This window comes from Quercus suber, unplaced genomic scaffold (genome assembly GCF_002906115.3).
Source record: "Quercus suber isolate HL8 unplaced genomic scaffold, Cork oak 2.0 scaffold_86, whole genome shotgun sequence".
In the NCBI taxonomy this organism is placed as follows: domain Eukaryota; kingdom Viridiplantae; phylum Streptophyta; class Magnoliopsida; order Fagales; family Fagaceae; genus Quercus; species Quercus suber.
The window spans coordinates 646,421-664,609 of record NW_027069551.1 but is presented as its reverse complement, the minus strand read 5'-3'; the positions used below and the strand labels follow the sequence as shown (position 1 = coordinate 664,609).

Sequence of the window (18,189 nt, the reverse complement as noted above, 5' to 3'; positions counted from 1 at the left end):
TGATGGAGAATATATTCTTCCTCACTCATCTCATCAGTAGGAACTTTTGACAGATTCTTGTTAGTGAGGATGTAGGAGACTTTGAGAAGACTCAAGTAGAAGAGGACATTTCCTTTCCACCTCTTGAAGTGGGCTCCTTTAAAGCGAAAGGGCTTGTTAAGATCTCCAACAGGCTCATTTGGTTTCTCTCGTGTAGGCTCCTTATGGTGAATCTCCTTAAAATTGTTGGTGCAATTACAATAATAATGGAAATAACACAACGAGAAACTGAATAATACTTCTGAATATTATTAGTATAAAGAAAGGAATTACACAACACAATTTGGACTGAGGCGCGACACTCGTTTTCTTTAAGGAGATTTAAGCTCTTGGTTGGCTAAACTTTGTAACCAGTGCAGACCTTCTTTGAATTGTCTCCCCTAGGATACAACAGCCCAACATGTGTCATATGACTAGAACAACCTCTACACAAAGTATTCAAGCCCAAAACTCCACCAGAAAGAACACCCTTCCTTGCCAAGAATCTTCCTATTTTTTAAGTGTACTAATTTATTCTAATTAATTAGGTCCATTATTCTGATTAAGTGGGAGTTACAAATTTAATTGCTGGATATTAATCTAATAGGCTGGAGTTACACAATTAATGGTGAGCCATTACCCCCACTCTTCACCTCCCCCTTGCGCACGTATCTAGCCTAATATCTGAGACAATACATTTTAGCCTATTAATCACCACAAGTAAAAAGAATAAAATAATCTTTCTCATTTTCAATGTGAGATTAAATATTTTCACTAACTCCTTTCTTCCATATTCACTTCCACATCTTTACATTTATGTTATAATATTTATGCATTTTAATTATTTAATATTAAAATGTTCCAACACTTCTTGACACACAAATCAACATAAGGACAACGCTCTTGCATGATTATTTAGCTTTGTGATATTGTTCTAAACTTTGTTTTTAAATTTTTTGATCAAGCTATTTATTTGTAATTGTCGGATTATCTTTTGTTGTTTAGTGACAAGAATTTGTGTATCTTTTTTTCTTTTTCCTTTTTTTTTTTTTTAATGAAAAACAAAGTTTTATTGCAACAAAAGAGAGAATAACTAAGAAGCAGCCTTTGTACAATCACGATTGACCCAACTAACATCTTATAAACTGAAATGCACAACAAGAGTTTGAACTTTACCTGCAAAATTAAGCGGTCTCCAGGGAATACGCTGCTTGAGAGCTTTAACTACGTCAATGCAATTTTTGGAATCACTTTCCACTTCAGCATTGTGTATATTCAATCCGCTTGCCAAAATAATTGGCCGGTGAATTGTGTATCATCTAGGAGTAATTCCAAAGTTGTAGATTAAAAGCAAAATGAAATACACAAAACCCATAAAGAGATATGTAATGATATTTACAATCTGGCCTCGATGACCATTTGTTCTACAAACGCAGTGAAATAAAATTAATAGTTTCATTATCGCTCTTCTTAAATCTATTATACTAACAGGCAACAAAGAGAAATTCCATTGTCATGAAACTAAGATAATGAACACGCTAAGGGACCAAACCCATGACCCATCTTCTTAAGAACATAGCTTACAATTGCAGCTAAATATTTTACGTTAAACATAGCCACCATTAACACGAATAACTTGGCCGTTAACCCACTCACTGGCATCAGTAGCCAAAAACCCGACAAGAGGTGCCACATCCTTAGTCTCACCGAGCCTATTTAATGGGCATTCTTCAATAACGCTCTTCACCTGTTCCTCAGTCTTCCCAGTAAAAAAGAGCTCAGTGGCAATTGGCCCCGGTGCCACACAATTGGCAGTAATTCTAGTCCCTTTGAGCTCCTTTGCTAGTATCTTGGTCATGGTCTCCACTGCAGCCTTTGATGCTGTGTATGCCGCAGCTCCTGGCTTTAATGCACCCACCAAAGATGATGATAATAATATAATTCGACCCCCACCACCCCGTTTGATACGGTTTGCTGCTTCTTTACAGCACAAGAATGCCCCTCTAGCATTGACTCTACAAGAATCGCATGCAGACTTCATAAGATTTAAAAAAAAAAAAATCAATAGCACTTTGCGTTTTAATTGAATCCTATATATTTGATAGGCATTTGTGTGGGTTTGGACCAAGACAAAAATTAGTGAGCTGCAGTGTATGCATCCATGATTTATTTACATAATTTGCATCCATAATCAATGTATCTATTCTACATATATGATTTAGATAAGAATAATGCTAAGAACACAATATTTTTTCACAAGTGTTAACATCATTTGTTGTGATTAGACTTTAGAACAAAACACTTTCATGTTCAATTACCGCTAACATTATTTTATTTTACATCAATTGGTAGGTTATCTTAAAAGTTATGAAAAATATTGTCTTCTAGATTTGTTAAGGATCCATACCCGACCCAATATAGTGTATTGCTTATTTTCATTGAATTTTATTCTACCAATTAGATCCAGGTCGCGCACAACTTAATAAAAAATCTATATTTGAATTTAAAATGAAAAACATGGTGTTAATGTCATCCAAAATAAATAACACAAGTAGTTTTTTATTTTAGGTATCCACTAACTTATGCCTAAAGTTTGATATCCAATTGTAGTCTTCGTGTCATCTTGCATAGCATTGTGTAAAACTACTAAAATACACTTTCAGCGTACAAAAGATGCTACTGATTTAGCGATACATATACAAACCAGACATATTTTCATATGAATAATTTTAACTAAAATTGTAGTTATCTTACCTTAAAAAGACAAATCCTTAATACTAATAATAAGAAAAACAAGTACTTATAAAAATAAAAAATAAAAATAAAAAAAAGAAGAAGAGAGAATTAGGCGAAAAGAATACCTGAAGATATTATCAAAATCCTCGAGAGAAGTGTTAGCAATAGTTGGGTACTTAGAATCAATGATTCCAGCAGAATTGACCAAGATATGGACAGGGGAGTTGAATGCCTCCTCGGCTTTGTCGAAGAGGGACTTGAGCTGGGTTGGGTCGGACACGTCGGCACGGATCGTAATGGCTCGTGGGGTGTTGTTGTTGAGAGAAGAGGATAATGAGTTGTTGATCTGGGAGGCTACGAGTTCAGCTTCATGGGTTGACTTGGAGGAGGTGTGGTTGATAACAAGTTTAGCGCCGAGAGAGCCCAAGTGGAGTGCGATGGCTTGCCCAATTCCGCGGGCGGACCCAGTCACGATGGCTACTCGGTCTTGGAGTGGTTTTGGCTGAGAAAGAGAAGGGCTTGGGATTTGGATTTGATTTTCTGATTCTGAAGCCATGAGGTAAGGTCTTTTGAGAGTGGAGATGCTGTGTGCGCAAATACAATACGCTAAACAGAAATGATATATTTATTTAGAGAAATCTATGCAGGTTGTTATGGGTTAATTTGAGGAATTAGAATCGATAATAATTTACTATTTATAATTTGTAGGAAAAAAATTGTAAAAATTTTGTGAACATAAATCACTTCTTATTTATTTAGATTTAAAGTTTTAGAAAACTCATGTCATGATCTTGGTAAGCGACGGCCTCTGCATTGGGCCATTGTGCCATCAGCCATGGCGTGGGCACTAGGCAGCATGCACCATTGAGCGGTGAGAAACAAATCTTCTTCTTATTATTATATTTTTTTCTTAAGAAAGGAAAAAATAAAAATATCTTTTTTTTTATTCATAAAGGAAAAAATATATTTGCTTATTTAAATCCAACCATCAAATTACCAAAAACAAAATTCAAATCCTTTTATTAAAAAAAAAAACAAAAAAACAAAAACAAAAACAAAAACAAACAAACAAACAAACAAATCCAAGCCCAACTAATTCAAATAGCAGTTAGTTCTCAACTTAGATGCTTAGGAGGTTCTGCTTCCTAACTCTAGCCTGTAGTATTCCTTTTTCCTTTCTCAATGAGAAAGAAGTGTGCTTCCCTTTAGTAACTCTGTCACTAGAAGGGCTAGGGTTTCTCTTCATTCGTGGGGTGGAGAGACAGTTCAATGTAGGAATGGAAGAATTAACTCGCCGATGTGATAATCTCTCTCTTTCGGTGAGGGAGGATAAGAAAGTCACTTTATCAAAGAAACGCCATGTATTAGAGTTTGTGTTAGCAGCAAAATTCTATATGAAGAGAGCTTTGAGCATGGATGCAATGGTTCGCACCTTTTGACCACTATGGCGTACTAAGGAGAATTTCCACATCACAAATGCTGGAAATAATATTCTACTATTTGCTTTTGAATTGGAGGTAGACGCCGAAAAGGTTCTTTTAAGGGAACCATGGTCATATGATAGACATATGCTGATTATTCAACGTTTTAATGGCAGTAGGCCTTTGAAAGAAGTAGAGTTCAAGCATTGTTCCTTTTGGGTTCAGATTCATGATATCCCTTTTAAGTTCATGACTTTGGAGATTGCACTGGAAATAGGCGAGACAGTGGGATCAGTAATGGTTCCACAAGATTGGTCTGAGATGAAGAGGGGTACGCTCATGCGTATCCAGGTCAAGATTGATGTTACAAGGGCTCTTTACGATGGGAGGAGAGTTGCTTTTGAGGATGGTTTGGAGGGTTGGATTGCTTTTCAATACAAAAGGCTTCCTAATATGTGCTTCTAGTGTAGGATGTTATCGCATGATGATAAGGAATGCGAACTATGGCTAAAGAGTAAGGGTACTATCTCAATAGATCAGCAACAATTAGGGCATTGGATCAGAGCCTTTTCGTTTAGTCCAGGTAGACGTTAGATTATTGAAGTGAAGGGTTTTGAACTAGCTACCTCAAAAAAACAATCTCCATTGATTGAAATTGGGGATGAATCGCTGCATTGGGCAAGCAAGTCTCACCACCCTCTATTAACTAACGGTGAGGAGGAGGGTGGGGGAGAGCAGACAACCAATCAAAGGTAAAGCCAACGAGGGGGGCAGGACAAGATGGTTTAGATTCAAATTTGAATTTCTCCATGAATGAGGGGAATTCAAAGAATAACAGATTATCTGCGGATTTTGAGGCTATAATTGAGGAGTTAGATAAGGATATATCTGAAGGGCAACCTACTTTAAAACTTGTTGTTGCTAAAATTGTTCGTGAGATTAATGGAAGTAATTCGAAAACAGATGGGAATGTGGATGTATCAAAAAACAAGGAGAGATCAGTGGGATATTTAGATGCTCTAAAGAGTCAAGACCCAAAAAATCATGATTCTGGAGAAGCGAATCCTAGTTTTTCGATGGGGTAGACTAAAGATAAGGTTGGAAAAAGGGCACCAAATTGGGAAAAAGAAAATTTGAAAGGAGTGGCTGGCGAAGGAAAGACTGTAGACGGACCTAGCCTTATTAAAGAGCTGAAACAGGGCATGTAGACCAGGCTAACCAATAGGCCCAACATGGAAGTGATGAGTACTGATTGTTAGGGGGTAGAAGGCCTAAAATGTAAACCAGGGTAACTGATTACCCCAAGGATTTTAGCCCTAGTAGTGAGAAGAAAATGAAGGTTGATGAGGAAACAAAAAAACTAAGTGTTATCTTTGCTACACACCTAGGATAGGCGAAGGTTGCTGAGTAACCCTGCTCGGTCCAGTAAGTTTGTTAAGCTGGAATTGTCGAGGGTTTGGAAACCTTTAAACAATTAATGCCTTAAAAAATGTAATTAGGTTAGAAGATCCCACTTTTGTTTTCTTAATGGAAACAAAATCTAATGAAGACTGGATGATATTTGTATGTAATCAATGTGGCTTTAGTCAAAGTGTTATTGTCCCAAGTGATGGACTTGGTGGAGGATTGGATTTATTTTGGAAGTCTAAGATAGGAATGGTGGTACAAAAAGTTTCTCTGGCCCATATTGATGCAATTGTTGATGGTGGTGAAAAGTTTGGTTCTTTTGCATTTAACGGGCTTCTATGGGAATCCTAACATAGCTTTAAGGGTAGAGTCATGGAATTTACTCAAGTCACTTGTGGGGTTTCTCAATTACCATGGTTGGTTATTGGAGACTTCAATGAGATCACATGCCCCATGGAAAAGAAAAGGGGTGCTCTTAGGCCCAACCATCAAATGACTAGATTCAATAATTCTATTAATTATTGTGGGTTGAGGAAGGTGGCCTTTGTTGGGCCAAGATTTACATGGTTGTACTAGAAAAGAGATGGAACGCAACTAAGAGAGAGATTGGATAGGGCTTTGGCTATGCAGGATTGGTTCTTTATGTTCCCCACGGCAAAGTTAATCCACAAATCTTTTTATGCCTCTGATCATAGTCCCTTGCTCCTGAATTTTCTTCATAAGCCAAAAAGGAAGAAAGCAAAGAAGCTATTTCATTTTGAAGTTATGTGGCTAAAAGATACAAGGTGCAATAAGTTTGTTTCAGATGCGTGGAGTAAGGGTTATTGATTTCAAAGGTTCCATTCCCGATTGTATCATGTCTAAAGTTGTGTAGGTTGAGATTGGATGCTTGGAATCAGTCAGAGTTTGGGCATGTAGGAAAGCAGATCTCACAATTGCAAAAGTTGTTGAAGTGGCTAGAACTACAACCTACATCTGTTGATACCATTAGAAGTCTTTAAGATACTAAAGCATAACTCAATTGTTGGTTAGATAAAGAGAATGGTATGTGAAAGCAGCGATCTCGGCTAAACTAGTTTCAGGTAGGTGATCGAAACACCAAGTTTTTTCATGCTAAAGCTTTAGCCCGATTTTGAAAGAATCTGATTGATGGTGTTTTCGATTCAAATGAAGTTTGGCAGGAGGAAAGTTAAGACATGAACATATTTTTTAGGAGTATTACTCGGATTTGTTCACCTCTTCTAATCCTTCAGATTTCTTAGAAATTATGAATGTGGTTTAGCCTAAGGTGGATCAAGCTATAAATAATTGGCTCATCAGAGAATTTCAGGCAAATAAGGTGCAACAAGCCTTGAAGCAAATGTATCCATAGAAAGCACCAGGCCCTGATGGTATGCCCCCATTATTTTTCCAACACTTCTGGCCTAAGATAGGTGGTGTATTCACTAAAACACTGTTGGATTTTTAAAATTTTGGGATCACACCATTGAAATTTAATGAAACTCATATTGTTCTAATTCCAAAAACAAACAATCCTAAGAAAGTGACTGAATATAGACCAAGCAACTTGTGTAATGTGATTTATAAACTTGCTTCCAAAACATTGGCTAATAGGCTCAAGAAGATTCTACCCTCTATTATGAGTGACACTCAAAGTGCTTTTGTGAGTGGAAGATTAATCACAAATAATGTGTTGGTTGTGTTTGAGACAATGCACCACATAAATCAGAGAAAATGGTGAGATGGCTCTAAAACTTGACATGAGTAAAGCTTACGAGAGGGTGGAGTGGGCATGCCTAGACAAAATTATGAGAAGTTGGGATTTCATCAACGATGGAGAAGTTTGATAATTCAGTGGATCTCAATGGTAACCTATTCAATCAAAATCAATGGTAAGCCCAATGTTCAAATTGTCCTTACTCAAGGCCTTCGCCAAGGTGATCCCCTTTCACCCTACTTGTTCTTACTGTGTGCATCAGGTCTTTCTGCTCTGATTAATAATGTTGTGGGTATGGGAAATATGGAAGGCATTTCTATATGCAGGGGTGATCCTAATATCTCTCACCTATTTTTTGCAGATGACAGTTGTTGAGGTCCAAAATATTATAAGTATTGAAGTCCAAAACTAATGGGCCCTCAAAGATAAGGAATACCCAATCTGTGAGCTAATGCCCATTTAAAATGGGTAAAACGAAGCCCAAGCTCATGAATGGGTAAGCCCTGGGCCTTAGAGAAAGAAGAAAAAAGCAGAGGAAGCTTGGCCTAACCTTTGTGAGAAGAGCTCCCAAGAAGCCCAAAAAGGGATTGGACCAGAACACCTTTGAGCTACCAGAAACAGTGAGGAGATCCTCGGGAAGTGCTGGAAAGAATCAGCTAGGTATTAGATAGTTCAGGGAAGCATTCTCATGGACACAAGGAATGAAGAAAGACACGTCCCATCAGCTGCCCACAACTCATAAGAAAGGGCTTTGGAAACAGATGATGACTTAGGAACCAGCACTTGATAAAGAGAAGCTTGGTACTTTGGGAAGAGCAGGAAGGTGGCTGGGGATCTTTCAGCCTGATAGGGAGGAATCTGCCTATTTGAAGAAAAAAGATAAAAGGTAAGGTAGCCAAAAAAGGGTTCTGAAAAGTCTTTCTAGAAGTCTTGGAAAAAGAAATTAAAAGTCAGCCCTTAAGACCCCCAAAGAGAGGAAGATCAGATGGGAACTTTTGGGAGGAAATATCAAAAAAAGAATGTAGTAAGAAATGAGGAAAGGACCAGCCACCAATGTTTCTGACACAACATTGGTTCTAGTACCCAGGGCAACAAATGGAGAGAATCAATGGCACACCAAAAATCCTAGGAAGGTACTATAAAAGGGGGATCAAGCCATCAGCAAAACTCACTCCGCAACAATTAATCAAAACAAAAGAAGCATTAGAAAGAGTGATTAAACGTCAAAAAAATAGAGAAAAGAGAGACACATTGTGAAGGATCCTATGATAAGCACTTGAGGATACACTTGGATTCAAGGGGATTCAAGCCTCACAAGTCTTAGAAGCCTAAAAAAAGCTATCCAAGTCTATGACTTTTGAAGTTATTTGAACCTCGTGGCATATCCTAGCGAAAATAGGGCTTAATGTATTAAAAACTCAACATAATGACATACCACTTTATTTTTTGAGGATCCCAAACATCCTTATTTGCACCTTTTAAATAATTATTTATTTTTCCTTGGCCACTTATTTTACAATATGTATATGTTTGCACGTATGAATGTGTATGTGTTGTAGGGCCCATGTTTTTGTGCATAAATTGGTTCATAATCAACCCATTATAGCTGCGGTGAACCAAGCCCAGTCTACCAACAAACAAATATAAAACCTTTTGGGGGCCCAGGATCCTCGTCATCACTTAGGCCTAGGTACTAACCAAACTAAGAAGCCACAACAGTTTTATTTTTTGCAAAGCCACCACTGAGGAGTGTGAAGTGTTGCAACAAGCTTTGTAGGTTTATGAACAGTCGTCTGGTTAGCAGCTGAATAGAGCAAAGACTTCTCTTTTCTTCAGCCCCAACACTCCAGCTAAAATTCAAGAGAAGATTAAATCTAGATTTGGAGCTCAAGTGATTAAACAGCACAAGAAGTACTTGGGACTCCCTTCGTTAATAGGGAGAAATAAAAAGAACACTTTCAAAGAATTGAAGGAGAAGTTGGCCAAAAAGCTTGCAAGTTGGAAGGAAAAGTTGTTGTCCAAGGCTAGGAAGGAAGTGCTAATAAAAGCAGTTGCATAAGCCATACCTACCTACATGATGAGTTGTTTTAAAATTCTTGAGACTCTTTTTGACAAGATGACAAGCCTAATATAAGGAATTTTTGGTGGGGCCAATGCAAGAAAGAGCACAAGATGGCATGGATCAGTTAGGAAAAACAATGCTCCTCGAAGGCATGTAGGGGTATGGGGTTTAAGCAACTAAAACAATTCAATTTGGCTTTACTGGCTAAACAAAGGTGGAGGTTGCAGTCTGGTCGTGATTCTCTATTGTATAGAGTTTTTAAGGCAAGATACATACCCAATAGTGACTTTGTCAATGCTATCATGGGGAGTAATCCTTCTTACACCTAGAAGAGCATAATGACAGCTCAAGAAGTTGTGAGGAAGGGGGTCAAATGGCAAGTGGGCAACGGACATAGTATACAAATCTAAAAAGACAAGTGGCTGCCAACACCTTCTACATATAAGGTAATTTCTCCTCCCTCGTGCTTACCAGTCCAAGGTTGTAAAACTAATAGATTCGACTAATGGAACCTAGCAGAATGAGCTAGTCCAACAAGCTTTCCTTCCTCATGAAGCTGATGTAATACAGGGAATAGCTCTGAGTTCCAAACTCCCAGCTGATAGGCAAGTATGGGCAACAACAACAAACAGTTTGTTCAGTGTGAGAAGTGCATATAAAATGGCAATGGAGATGGTCTCAGGGATGCCTCAGGTACAGCTTCAGATAGCAGCAATCTAAGGAAGTCTAGAAATACATTTGGCGTGTTAATGTTCCGCATAAAGTTCGCCATTTTACATGGAGAGCGTGCAAAGACATTCTGCATACAAAAGAAAACTTGGTGAGAAGAAGAGTAGTAATGGAGAGTTGCTGTGAGGAGTGCCAAGCGAGGGTGGAATCATTGGGTCATTCCTTTTGGGAATGTTCGAAAGCAAGGGAGATCTAGTCTATATCAGAGTTGCTTCTTGTGAAGGATGACCTCCATTTCAATTCTTTCATGGATTTCCTATGGTATGTTGTCATGGAAGCTCATTGGGATCAATACCATATCGAGAAGATAATTATGGTGTCGTGGACTATGTGAAAAAATAGAAATAAGACCAGAAACGATGGAGAGAAGAAAAGTAGCAGCATTTTACTCCAAGGAGCTCTAGATTATTTGTGGGAATATCAATCTAGCTTGGTGGAACCAGTTATGCAGAAGGAAAAGTTGCCTTCAAATTGGATACCGCCTCCACAGAATTGTTACAAAATAAACGTGGATAGAGCTGTCTTTGCAACCCATAAAATGGCTGGTGTAGGAATTCTAATCCAAGATGCAAATGGTAAGGTGATTGGAGCATGCAGTAAGAAGATAATGGCACCTCTTGGCGCCATTAAAGCTGAAGCAAAAGCTTTTGAGATTGGATTACAATTCACGAAAGATTTACTTATCCAAGATTTTGTCCTTGAAGGTGATTCGCTGATTTTGGTAAAAGCCTTGAAAGAATTATTGCCTCCTCCATTTGCTATTGCTGCACTCTTTATAGCTCAATGGCTACTGCACAGGAGTTTCGTCATGTTGATATATCCCATGTCCATAGGCAAGGCAATAAGCTAGCCCATTTACTAGCAAGACATGCCTTTGGCATTTCTGATTTTTATGTGTGGATTGAAGAGAACCCCTATTTTATTGAACAAGCTCTTCTTTATGATGTATTTGTTGCTTTCAATTCTTAGAGTCTATTTGGGATCCACTTATTTTGCTGAAATTGAATTTTTTTTTTATAAAGGTACTATAGATAAAGGTAAAAGTTAGCTGAAATAGTACAATAAGACTCATAAATAGTATCAAAAAGTGCAGTGAAACTCATAAATGTAGCAAAAATAAGCTGAATAGTAAAATAAGTTAGCAAAATAATTTTTTCCAAATATACACTTAGCGTGTGTTTGGATTGGGCGAAATGCCCAATCCTTGCATTCTACGTTTTGTCCGTAAGTCCATAGGTACTTTCACAAACCCACAAAAGTCATCCAAACACAGATTTTAATATAAATTTAGGTCCCAAAGCACTATTTACATATTTAAAAATTATTTTGCTGCAGTGTTTTCAATAATAAGTTTTCAGTTTTTAGCAAATAAGCAGTATCCAAACACACCCTTCTTTATGCAGTATCCCCATTAAAAAAAAAAAAAAAAATTCCAAGCCCAACTTTGCCTCCATTTGTTTATATTTATTTATTTTTGAGAGTGTTGATTTTTGAGAGTGTCCCTGGAATCCTACATACCGTATAGCTGCCTAGCAAAAAAAAAATCCAAATCCTTTTATCAAAAACCAAAAAAAAAAATCCAAGCCCAAATTTTACCTCCATTTGTTTTTATTTATTTATTTTTGATAGTGTTGGAGTTAGCTTCCTAGCAAAGCATGTCAGATAAATAGTCATATTCATACTCAATAATCAAAGTAGTTAGAGCATTCGCAACAGTGCATCTATAATTTTAGCTATTTAGTACCAATAAAAGTTATTTTATCTATTTTACCTACACACATGCTGCAGCAGTGGTTCTATTTTAGTTTTCAACACAATAAAATAATATAAACATCACAATAAAATAATATATCCCCTATAATAAAATAATATATCCTACTACCCCAAAAACATCAACAAACCAACCACAACCACCTCTACCATCAGCTACAGCCACAGCCACAACAACCACCACCATCACCACCATCGGCCACAACCACCACTCTACTTTGGCAACCACAACACAACATAGAAAAAAACAAAAACAAAAACAAAAACAAAAACAAAACCACAACCACAATCACAAATTCCACAAACACCATTTCTATTCTCAATTCATTGAATCAATCACTTCTAAACAACGATTCCAGGCACCGAGCTCTCAGCTGGAGCTGTAGGACCCAGATTCTCGATCTTAACCATGGCGGAGGAGCTCAGATTCTCCATCTTGATGTTCGTGTTTCGAGCCGAGCCGAACCGGAGCCTCCACCCACGTTGGCGATGTCGAGGCGAGCTGTGGTGAAGGTGCGAATGGAGGAGTCGTCTTCATCGGAGTTTCAGCGTTTGCGGCTTCAGGGGCTTCCTCGTCGGAATCATCGTCGGAATCAATGTGGGCGATGGGGCTTGGGGTGGGTCGGCGAGCTAGGTCAGTGGAACAGATCGGCGATGAGGGAGTTGGCCGGCGAGCTGAGGGATGAGGGAGCCGACCGGCGAGCTAGAGAGAAAAAAAAAATTTGAGGAAGAAAGAAGCAAGGAGAGAAGCGGGAGAGAGAGAGAGAGAGAGAATAGGAAATGTATATTTAATGAGAGAGGAGAGAGAATTGTAATAAAAAAAGTTTTTTTTTTTTTTTACCTGTGAGCTACAGTGCACATCTAAAGATAGATTTAGCTCCACTACTACATGGTGTTTTTTGTGACTGAGAGCTAAAAAAATACTATTATACCTATATAGCACCACTGCTGCGAATGCTCTTATAAACTTTTAGCCCAAAAAAAAAAAAGTAGTAGTTATTCTGATTATTGTATTTTCAACACAAAGAACGTTTTGGAAACAACTTCTTTTTTTTAGATGCTAATTTAGTCAGTAGATCAATTGTCACAAAAATTTCAAGAACTAGACAAAGTTAATATCTTAGATATATTGTAGTCAAACTAATGTCACGAAGAGTAATATTTGTAAGTGTCGCCCCCAAAAAAAAAAAAATGCAAATACATGAAGTATTACAATTTCTTCCTATTAACAAAGAGAAAGAGATAAAAACACAATAACTGATAACAAATAAAGTGAGAATTGAAAATACTGAGAGTAATAAAGTGAAAGAGAATATGAAATGATAATAGAGAAGAGAAAGAGAGATAATATTTGCTATATATAACTGAAAGTTGAGTCGCTAAGGGAGCAAAATTGTTTCAACTACAAAGTCAAAGAAAGTATAACTGGCATTGTCATCAAGGAGAACTCACAAACATAGTATTTCTATTGGTACCATATTTTTTTAAGGAAAAACGAAATTATGGATTATTTTTATTGAATGTGTGAACGAGTTACACATTTAAATGATTATGGATTTTTATATTTTTGCTTTTGAATAGGCTTTTTGTTGAATAATTTGTTCACTTCTTGTTGTTTGATCTAATCTTGTTTTTGTTTGGGTTATTTTTGTTTTATTTGGACTAATGTTTATTGATGTTATTTAAGCTTTTTTTAGGGGTTAAGGATTATATTTAGGTGGCCAAAATAATTTTTGAAGTAATGTTACATTCATAACATTTTTAAAATAAATCTTATGCAAAATTTTTTTATTGATAGATAAAAAAGTAATGTATGTATTGAGTCCAAATTAAATAGACACATCACGCACATATACATACACTTTAAAACACCCTTACTCTAGACAATTGGTTGAATCAACCTAGATCTGCTGCTTCCTCAATCAAATCAACTCAGCATCAACCCAAATTAGCTTCTTCTTTTGCCAAATCAACCCAACCCAACCTCAATCTAGAATTGTTGATTTGTTAATATGGGTAATGGGTCAATAAATCCGTTTGCATTAAGTTAATCACTTCGTGACGCACAAATCAACATAAGGACAACGCTATTACATGATTATTTAGCTTTCTTATGATATTGTTCTAAACTTTGCCCTTAAATTTTTTGATCAAGGTATTTATTTGTGATTGCCGGAATATCTATTGTTGTTTTGTGACAAGAATTTGTGCATCTTTTTATTATTATTATTATTATTATTATATGAAAGACAGTTTTATTGCAACAAAAGAAAGAACAACTAAGAAGCTACGTTCCCTACAATAACTTCGGCTAAACACAATGAGGCAGATGCTTCATCCAAAAAACCAGATACTGAGTTCTTATGAGCCCCTCTAGTCAAAACATAGTAGCCTTGTTACAATCACGATTGACCAACTAACATCTAATAAACTGAAATGCACAGCAAGAGTTTAAACTTTATCTGCAAAATTAAGCCGTTTCCAGGGATACGGCTGCTTGAGAGCTTTGATTACATCAATGCAATTTTTGGAATCACTCTCCACTTCAACATTGTGTATATTCAATTGGCTTGCCAAAATAATTAGCCAGTGAATTCTGTATCATCTAGAAGTAATTCCAAAATGGTATAGTAAAAGCAAAATGAAATACACAAAACCCATAAAGAGATATGTAATAATAATTACAATCTGACATTGGACACTTGTCACCATCTCAGCGAATCCAATACCACTAGACACAGAACTCAAACCACCCCCTTAAGAACATAGCTTACAATTGCAGCTAAATATTTTACATTAAACATAGCCACCGTTAACACGAATAACTTGGCCATTAACCCACTCACTGGCATCAGTAGCCAAAAACCCGGCAAGAGGTGCCACTTCCTCAGTCTCACCGAGCCCACCGAATGGGCTTTCCTCAATAACCCTCTTCACATATTCCTCAGACTTCCCAGTAAAAAAGAGCTCAGTGGCAATTGGCCCTGGTGCCACACAATTGGCAGTAATTCTAGTCCCTTTGAGCTCCTTTGCTAGTATCTTGGTCATGGTCTCCGCTGCAGCCTTTGATGCTGTGTATGCCGCGGCTCCTGGCTTTAATGCACCCACCAAAGATTTTGATAATAGTATAATTCGATCCCCACCACCACGTTTGACACGGTTTGCTGCTTCTTTACAGCACAAGAATGCCCCTCTAGCGTTGACGCTACAAGAATCGCATTCGCATGCAGACTTTATAAGGTTTAATAATAATAATAATCAATAGCACTTTGCGTTTTAATTGAATCCCATATATTTGATAGGCATTTGTGTGGGTTTGGATCAATACAAAAATTAGTGGGCTACAGTGTATACATCCATGATTTAGTTACATAATTTGCATCCATAATCGGTGTATTTATTCTACACGTATGATTTAAATAAAAATAATGTTAGGAACACAATTTTTCTTCATGAGTTTTAATATGATCCATTGTGATTAAACTTTAGAACAAAACACTTTCTTGAATTAACGCTAACATTATTTTATATTACATCAATCACAGTAAGTTTTCTTAAAAATATGAAAAATATTGTGTTTTTAGATTTGTTAAGGATCTATAGCCGACCCAATATTGTGTATTGCCTATTTTCATTGAATTTTATTCTACCAATTAGATCCAGGTCGCGCACAACTTAATAAAAAAAAATCTATATATGAATCAAAAAAGAAAAAGATGGTGTTAATGTCATCCAAAATAAATAACACAAGTAGCTTTTTAGGTATCCACTAACTTATGCCTAAAGTTTGATATCCAATTGTAGACTTCGTGCCATCTTGCATAATATTTTGTAAAAGTAAATACAAAAGATGCTACTGATTCAAGGATACATATACACAAGGACAAATTCAAGATTTTAAGCTAGTAGGGGCTGGAGTATAAAGGAAAAAAATAAAATTCAAATAAGCATCTATATAGTATTAAAAAATTATAAATACTCAAAATCTTTGTTTCTAAATATATTAAAATGCAATCATTTACCAACAAAAATGAAAAAAAAATAATAATTTTTTTTTTTAATACTAGGCTGGTTATGATTTTTTTTTTTTTTTTTGGTGGTACTAAAAATTTTAACTTTTAACATCTCAAAATTATACTTTATCTATTTTATCACTTCATTTTACAATACACTCAATATCAAATGTTCTATTTTTTTTTTTATTACTTCATTTAAAATAATATAAACAACTCATTAAAATAATAAAGAAATAAAGAGAATTTGAGTTTTTTAATTGAAGGAAGAAACATAATCTTAATAAAATATTGTATTTTACTTTTAATAACTTATTACATTTAACTAATATAAATACCAGTTTACTGTAGTTACAAAAAATTTAACTTTAACTTCTCCAATAATACATGATTTTTTGATTCTTTGGTAGTAAAATAGTTTTTTTTTTTTCCCTAAAATACAATCACCATTGTGAATGGTTTTATTATTTTTGTTAAGTTTTTAGATTGGATAGTTGTTATTTAGGTGAGACTAGCTAAACTAATTAAGGAGAATGAGCCTAAGGCTTTGTTTGGGAGTTCATAAGGGAAGGGAATTGAACGAAATGAAATGATCATAAGGGAATGAAAGGAAATGAAATGTATTTAAATAAGAGAAAAAAATGGAATGGAATTAAGTAACCTTGATTGGATATTTTAAAATTAAGGAATGGAAAAGAATGAAAATGAATGGAATGTAAGTAATCTTGTTTGGAAGTAACATAGAGGGGATAGAATGGAATCATTTTATAATAATATCACTATTATTTTAAAATAAAGGGATGAATACATAGGGGTATTTTAGGAGTTTTGGTAAAAAAATTCATTAAATCTAATTCAATTCCCTCCTATTTCTCACAATTTCGGGAGAATGAAAATTTGAGGTTTTAAGGGAATAAAGAGGAATGAGTGTTTTCTCCTACCCATTCCATTCCCTCTCACTTAAACTCCCAAATGAGAGAATGAATTTTCCATTCCCTCAATTAAAACTCCCAAACAAGAGAATGGAAGAATATTCCAAAATTATTTTTTTCATTAATTTCCATTACATTCTATTCCCTCCTCCCAAATGAGGCCTAAGATATTAGAATAAAAGCCCAACTACACATACATAATAACTTTTTTTTTTTTTTTCATATGAATAATTTTCACTAAAATTGTAGTTTTCTTAATTTAAAAAGACAAATCCTTAACACTACTAATAAGAAAAACAAGTACTTCTCAAAAAAAAAAAAAAAATATATATATATATAGTTGAAAAGAATACCTGGAGATATTATCAAAATCCTTGAGAGAAGTATTAGCAATAGTTGGGTACTTAGAATCATTGATTCCAGTAGAATTGACCAAGATATGGACGGGGGAGTTGAATGCCTCCTCGGCTTTGTCGAAGAGGGACTTGACCTGGGTTGGGTCGGACACGTCGGCACGGACCGTAATGGCTCGTGGGGTGTTATTGTTGTTGAGAGAAGAGGATAATGAGTTGTTGATCTGGGAGGCTACGAGTTCAGCTTCATGGGTTGACTTGGAGGAGGTGTGGTTGATAATGAGTTTAGCGCCGAGAGAGCCCAAGTGGAGTGCGATGGCTTGCCCAATTCCGCGGGCGGACCCAGTCACAATGGCTACTCTGTCTTGGAGTGGTTGTGGCTGAGAAAGAGAAGGAGAAGGGCTTGGGATTTGGATTTGATTGCCAATGCTAGTGTCTAATTCTGAAGCCATAAGGTAAGGTTCGTTGAGAGTTTGGAGATGCTATGCAAATGCTATTTGCTTAAACAGAGAATAAGGATCAGTTGGTATAGTAATTTGGGTAATATTGTTTGTATTTTTTTGGAATTGTGTGGGTGGAGAAGTGTTTAAAAATATGTGTAATGTTATTTAAAAATGGAAAACATGTTGCTAAAATGCTCTACCAAACAGGTCTAAGTGTGTGAAAATACGTGTAATATTGTTTAAACAATGAAAATTGTTGTTTAAACAATAGTAGCAAACGAGGCTTATATTTACACAATATTTTTATAAAAAATTCACAGTAATATGTTGTTATTAATTGTTACACATGAAAAAAAAAATTAAATCATGAATTCAATTTAGCACTAATAACAAATTATCACTATAAAGTATTTTAGACGTAACTTTCCATTTATTTAATAATAATGTTGCAGGAAACGATGCCACAATCTTGGTTGTGTCACTACATGGAAAAACTCCATCATATTTCCGGTGCATGTTACCTCTCTCTCACAAGGGGGTGGATCTCACAATCGAAAACATGATAGCCTCTCTCCACTGTGTGCGCCA

The 18,189-nt window shown here is 36.0% G+C and overlaps 3 protein-coding genes across 3 annotated transcripts; 1 reads left to right on the top strand and 2 right to left on the bottom strand.

Annotated features, from left to right (window-relative positions):
• Positions 1-1,392: 1,392 nt before the first annotated feature.
• Positions 1,393-3,449, bottom strand: LOC111999698 (NADPH-dependent aldehyde reductase-like protein, chloroplastic). Its single transcript, XM_024031830.2, has 2 exons — positions 2,880-3,449; positions 1,393-2,033 (listed from the first exon to the last, which is right to left on the bottom strand). Exons 1-2 carry the CDS (start codon positions 3,308-3,310, stop codon positions 1,625-1,627), a joined length of 840 nt encoding a protein of 279 aa, XP_023887598.1. The 5' UTR covers positions 3,311-3,449; the 3' UTR covers positions 1,393-1,624.
• Positions 3,450-10,535: 7,086 nt separating this feature from the next.
• Positions 10,536-10,940, top strand: LOC136067819 (uncharacterized). The gene has a single exon (XM_065774133.1). The coding sequence runs from the start codon at positions 10,536-10,538 to the stop codon at positions 10,938-10,940; it is 405 nt and encodes a 134-aa protein (XP_065630205.1).
• Positions 10,941-14,466: 3,526 nt separating this feature from the next.
• Positions 14,467-17,610, bottom strand: LOC111999700 (NADPH-dependent aldehyde reductase-like protein, chloroplastic). Its single transcript, XM_024031832.2, has 2 exons — positions 17,159-17,610; positions 14,467-15,065 (listed from the first exon to the last, which is right to left on the bottom strand). The coding sequence occupies exons 1-2, from the start codon at positions 17,608-17,610 to the stop codon at positions 14,657-14,659; spliced, it is 861 nt and encodes a 286-aa protein (XP_023887600.1). The 3' UTR covers positions 14,467-14,656.
• Positions 17,611-18,189: the final 579 nt, after the last annotated feature.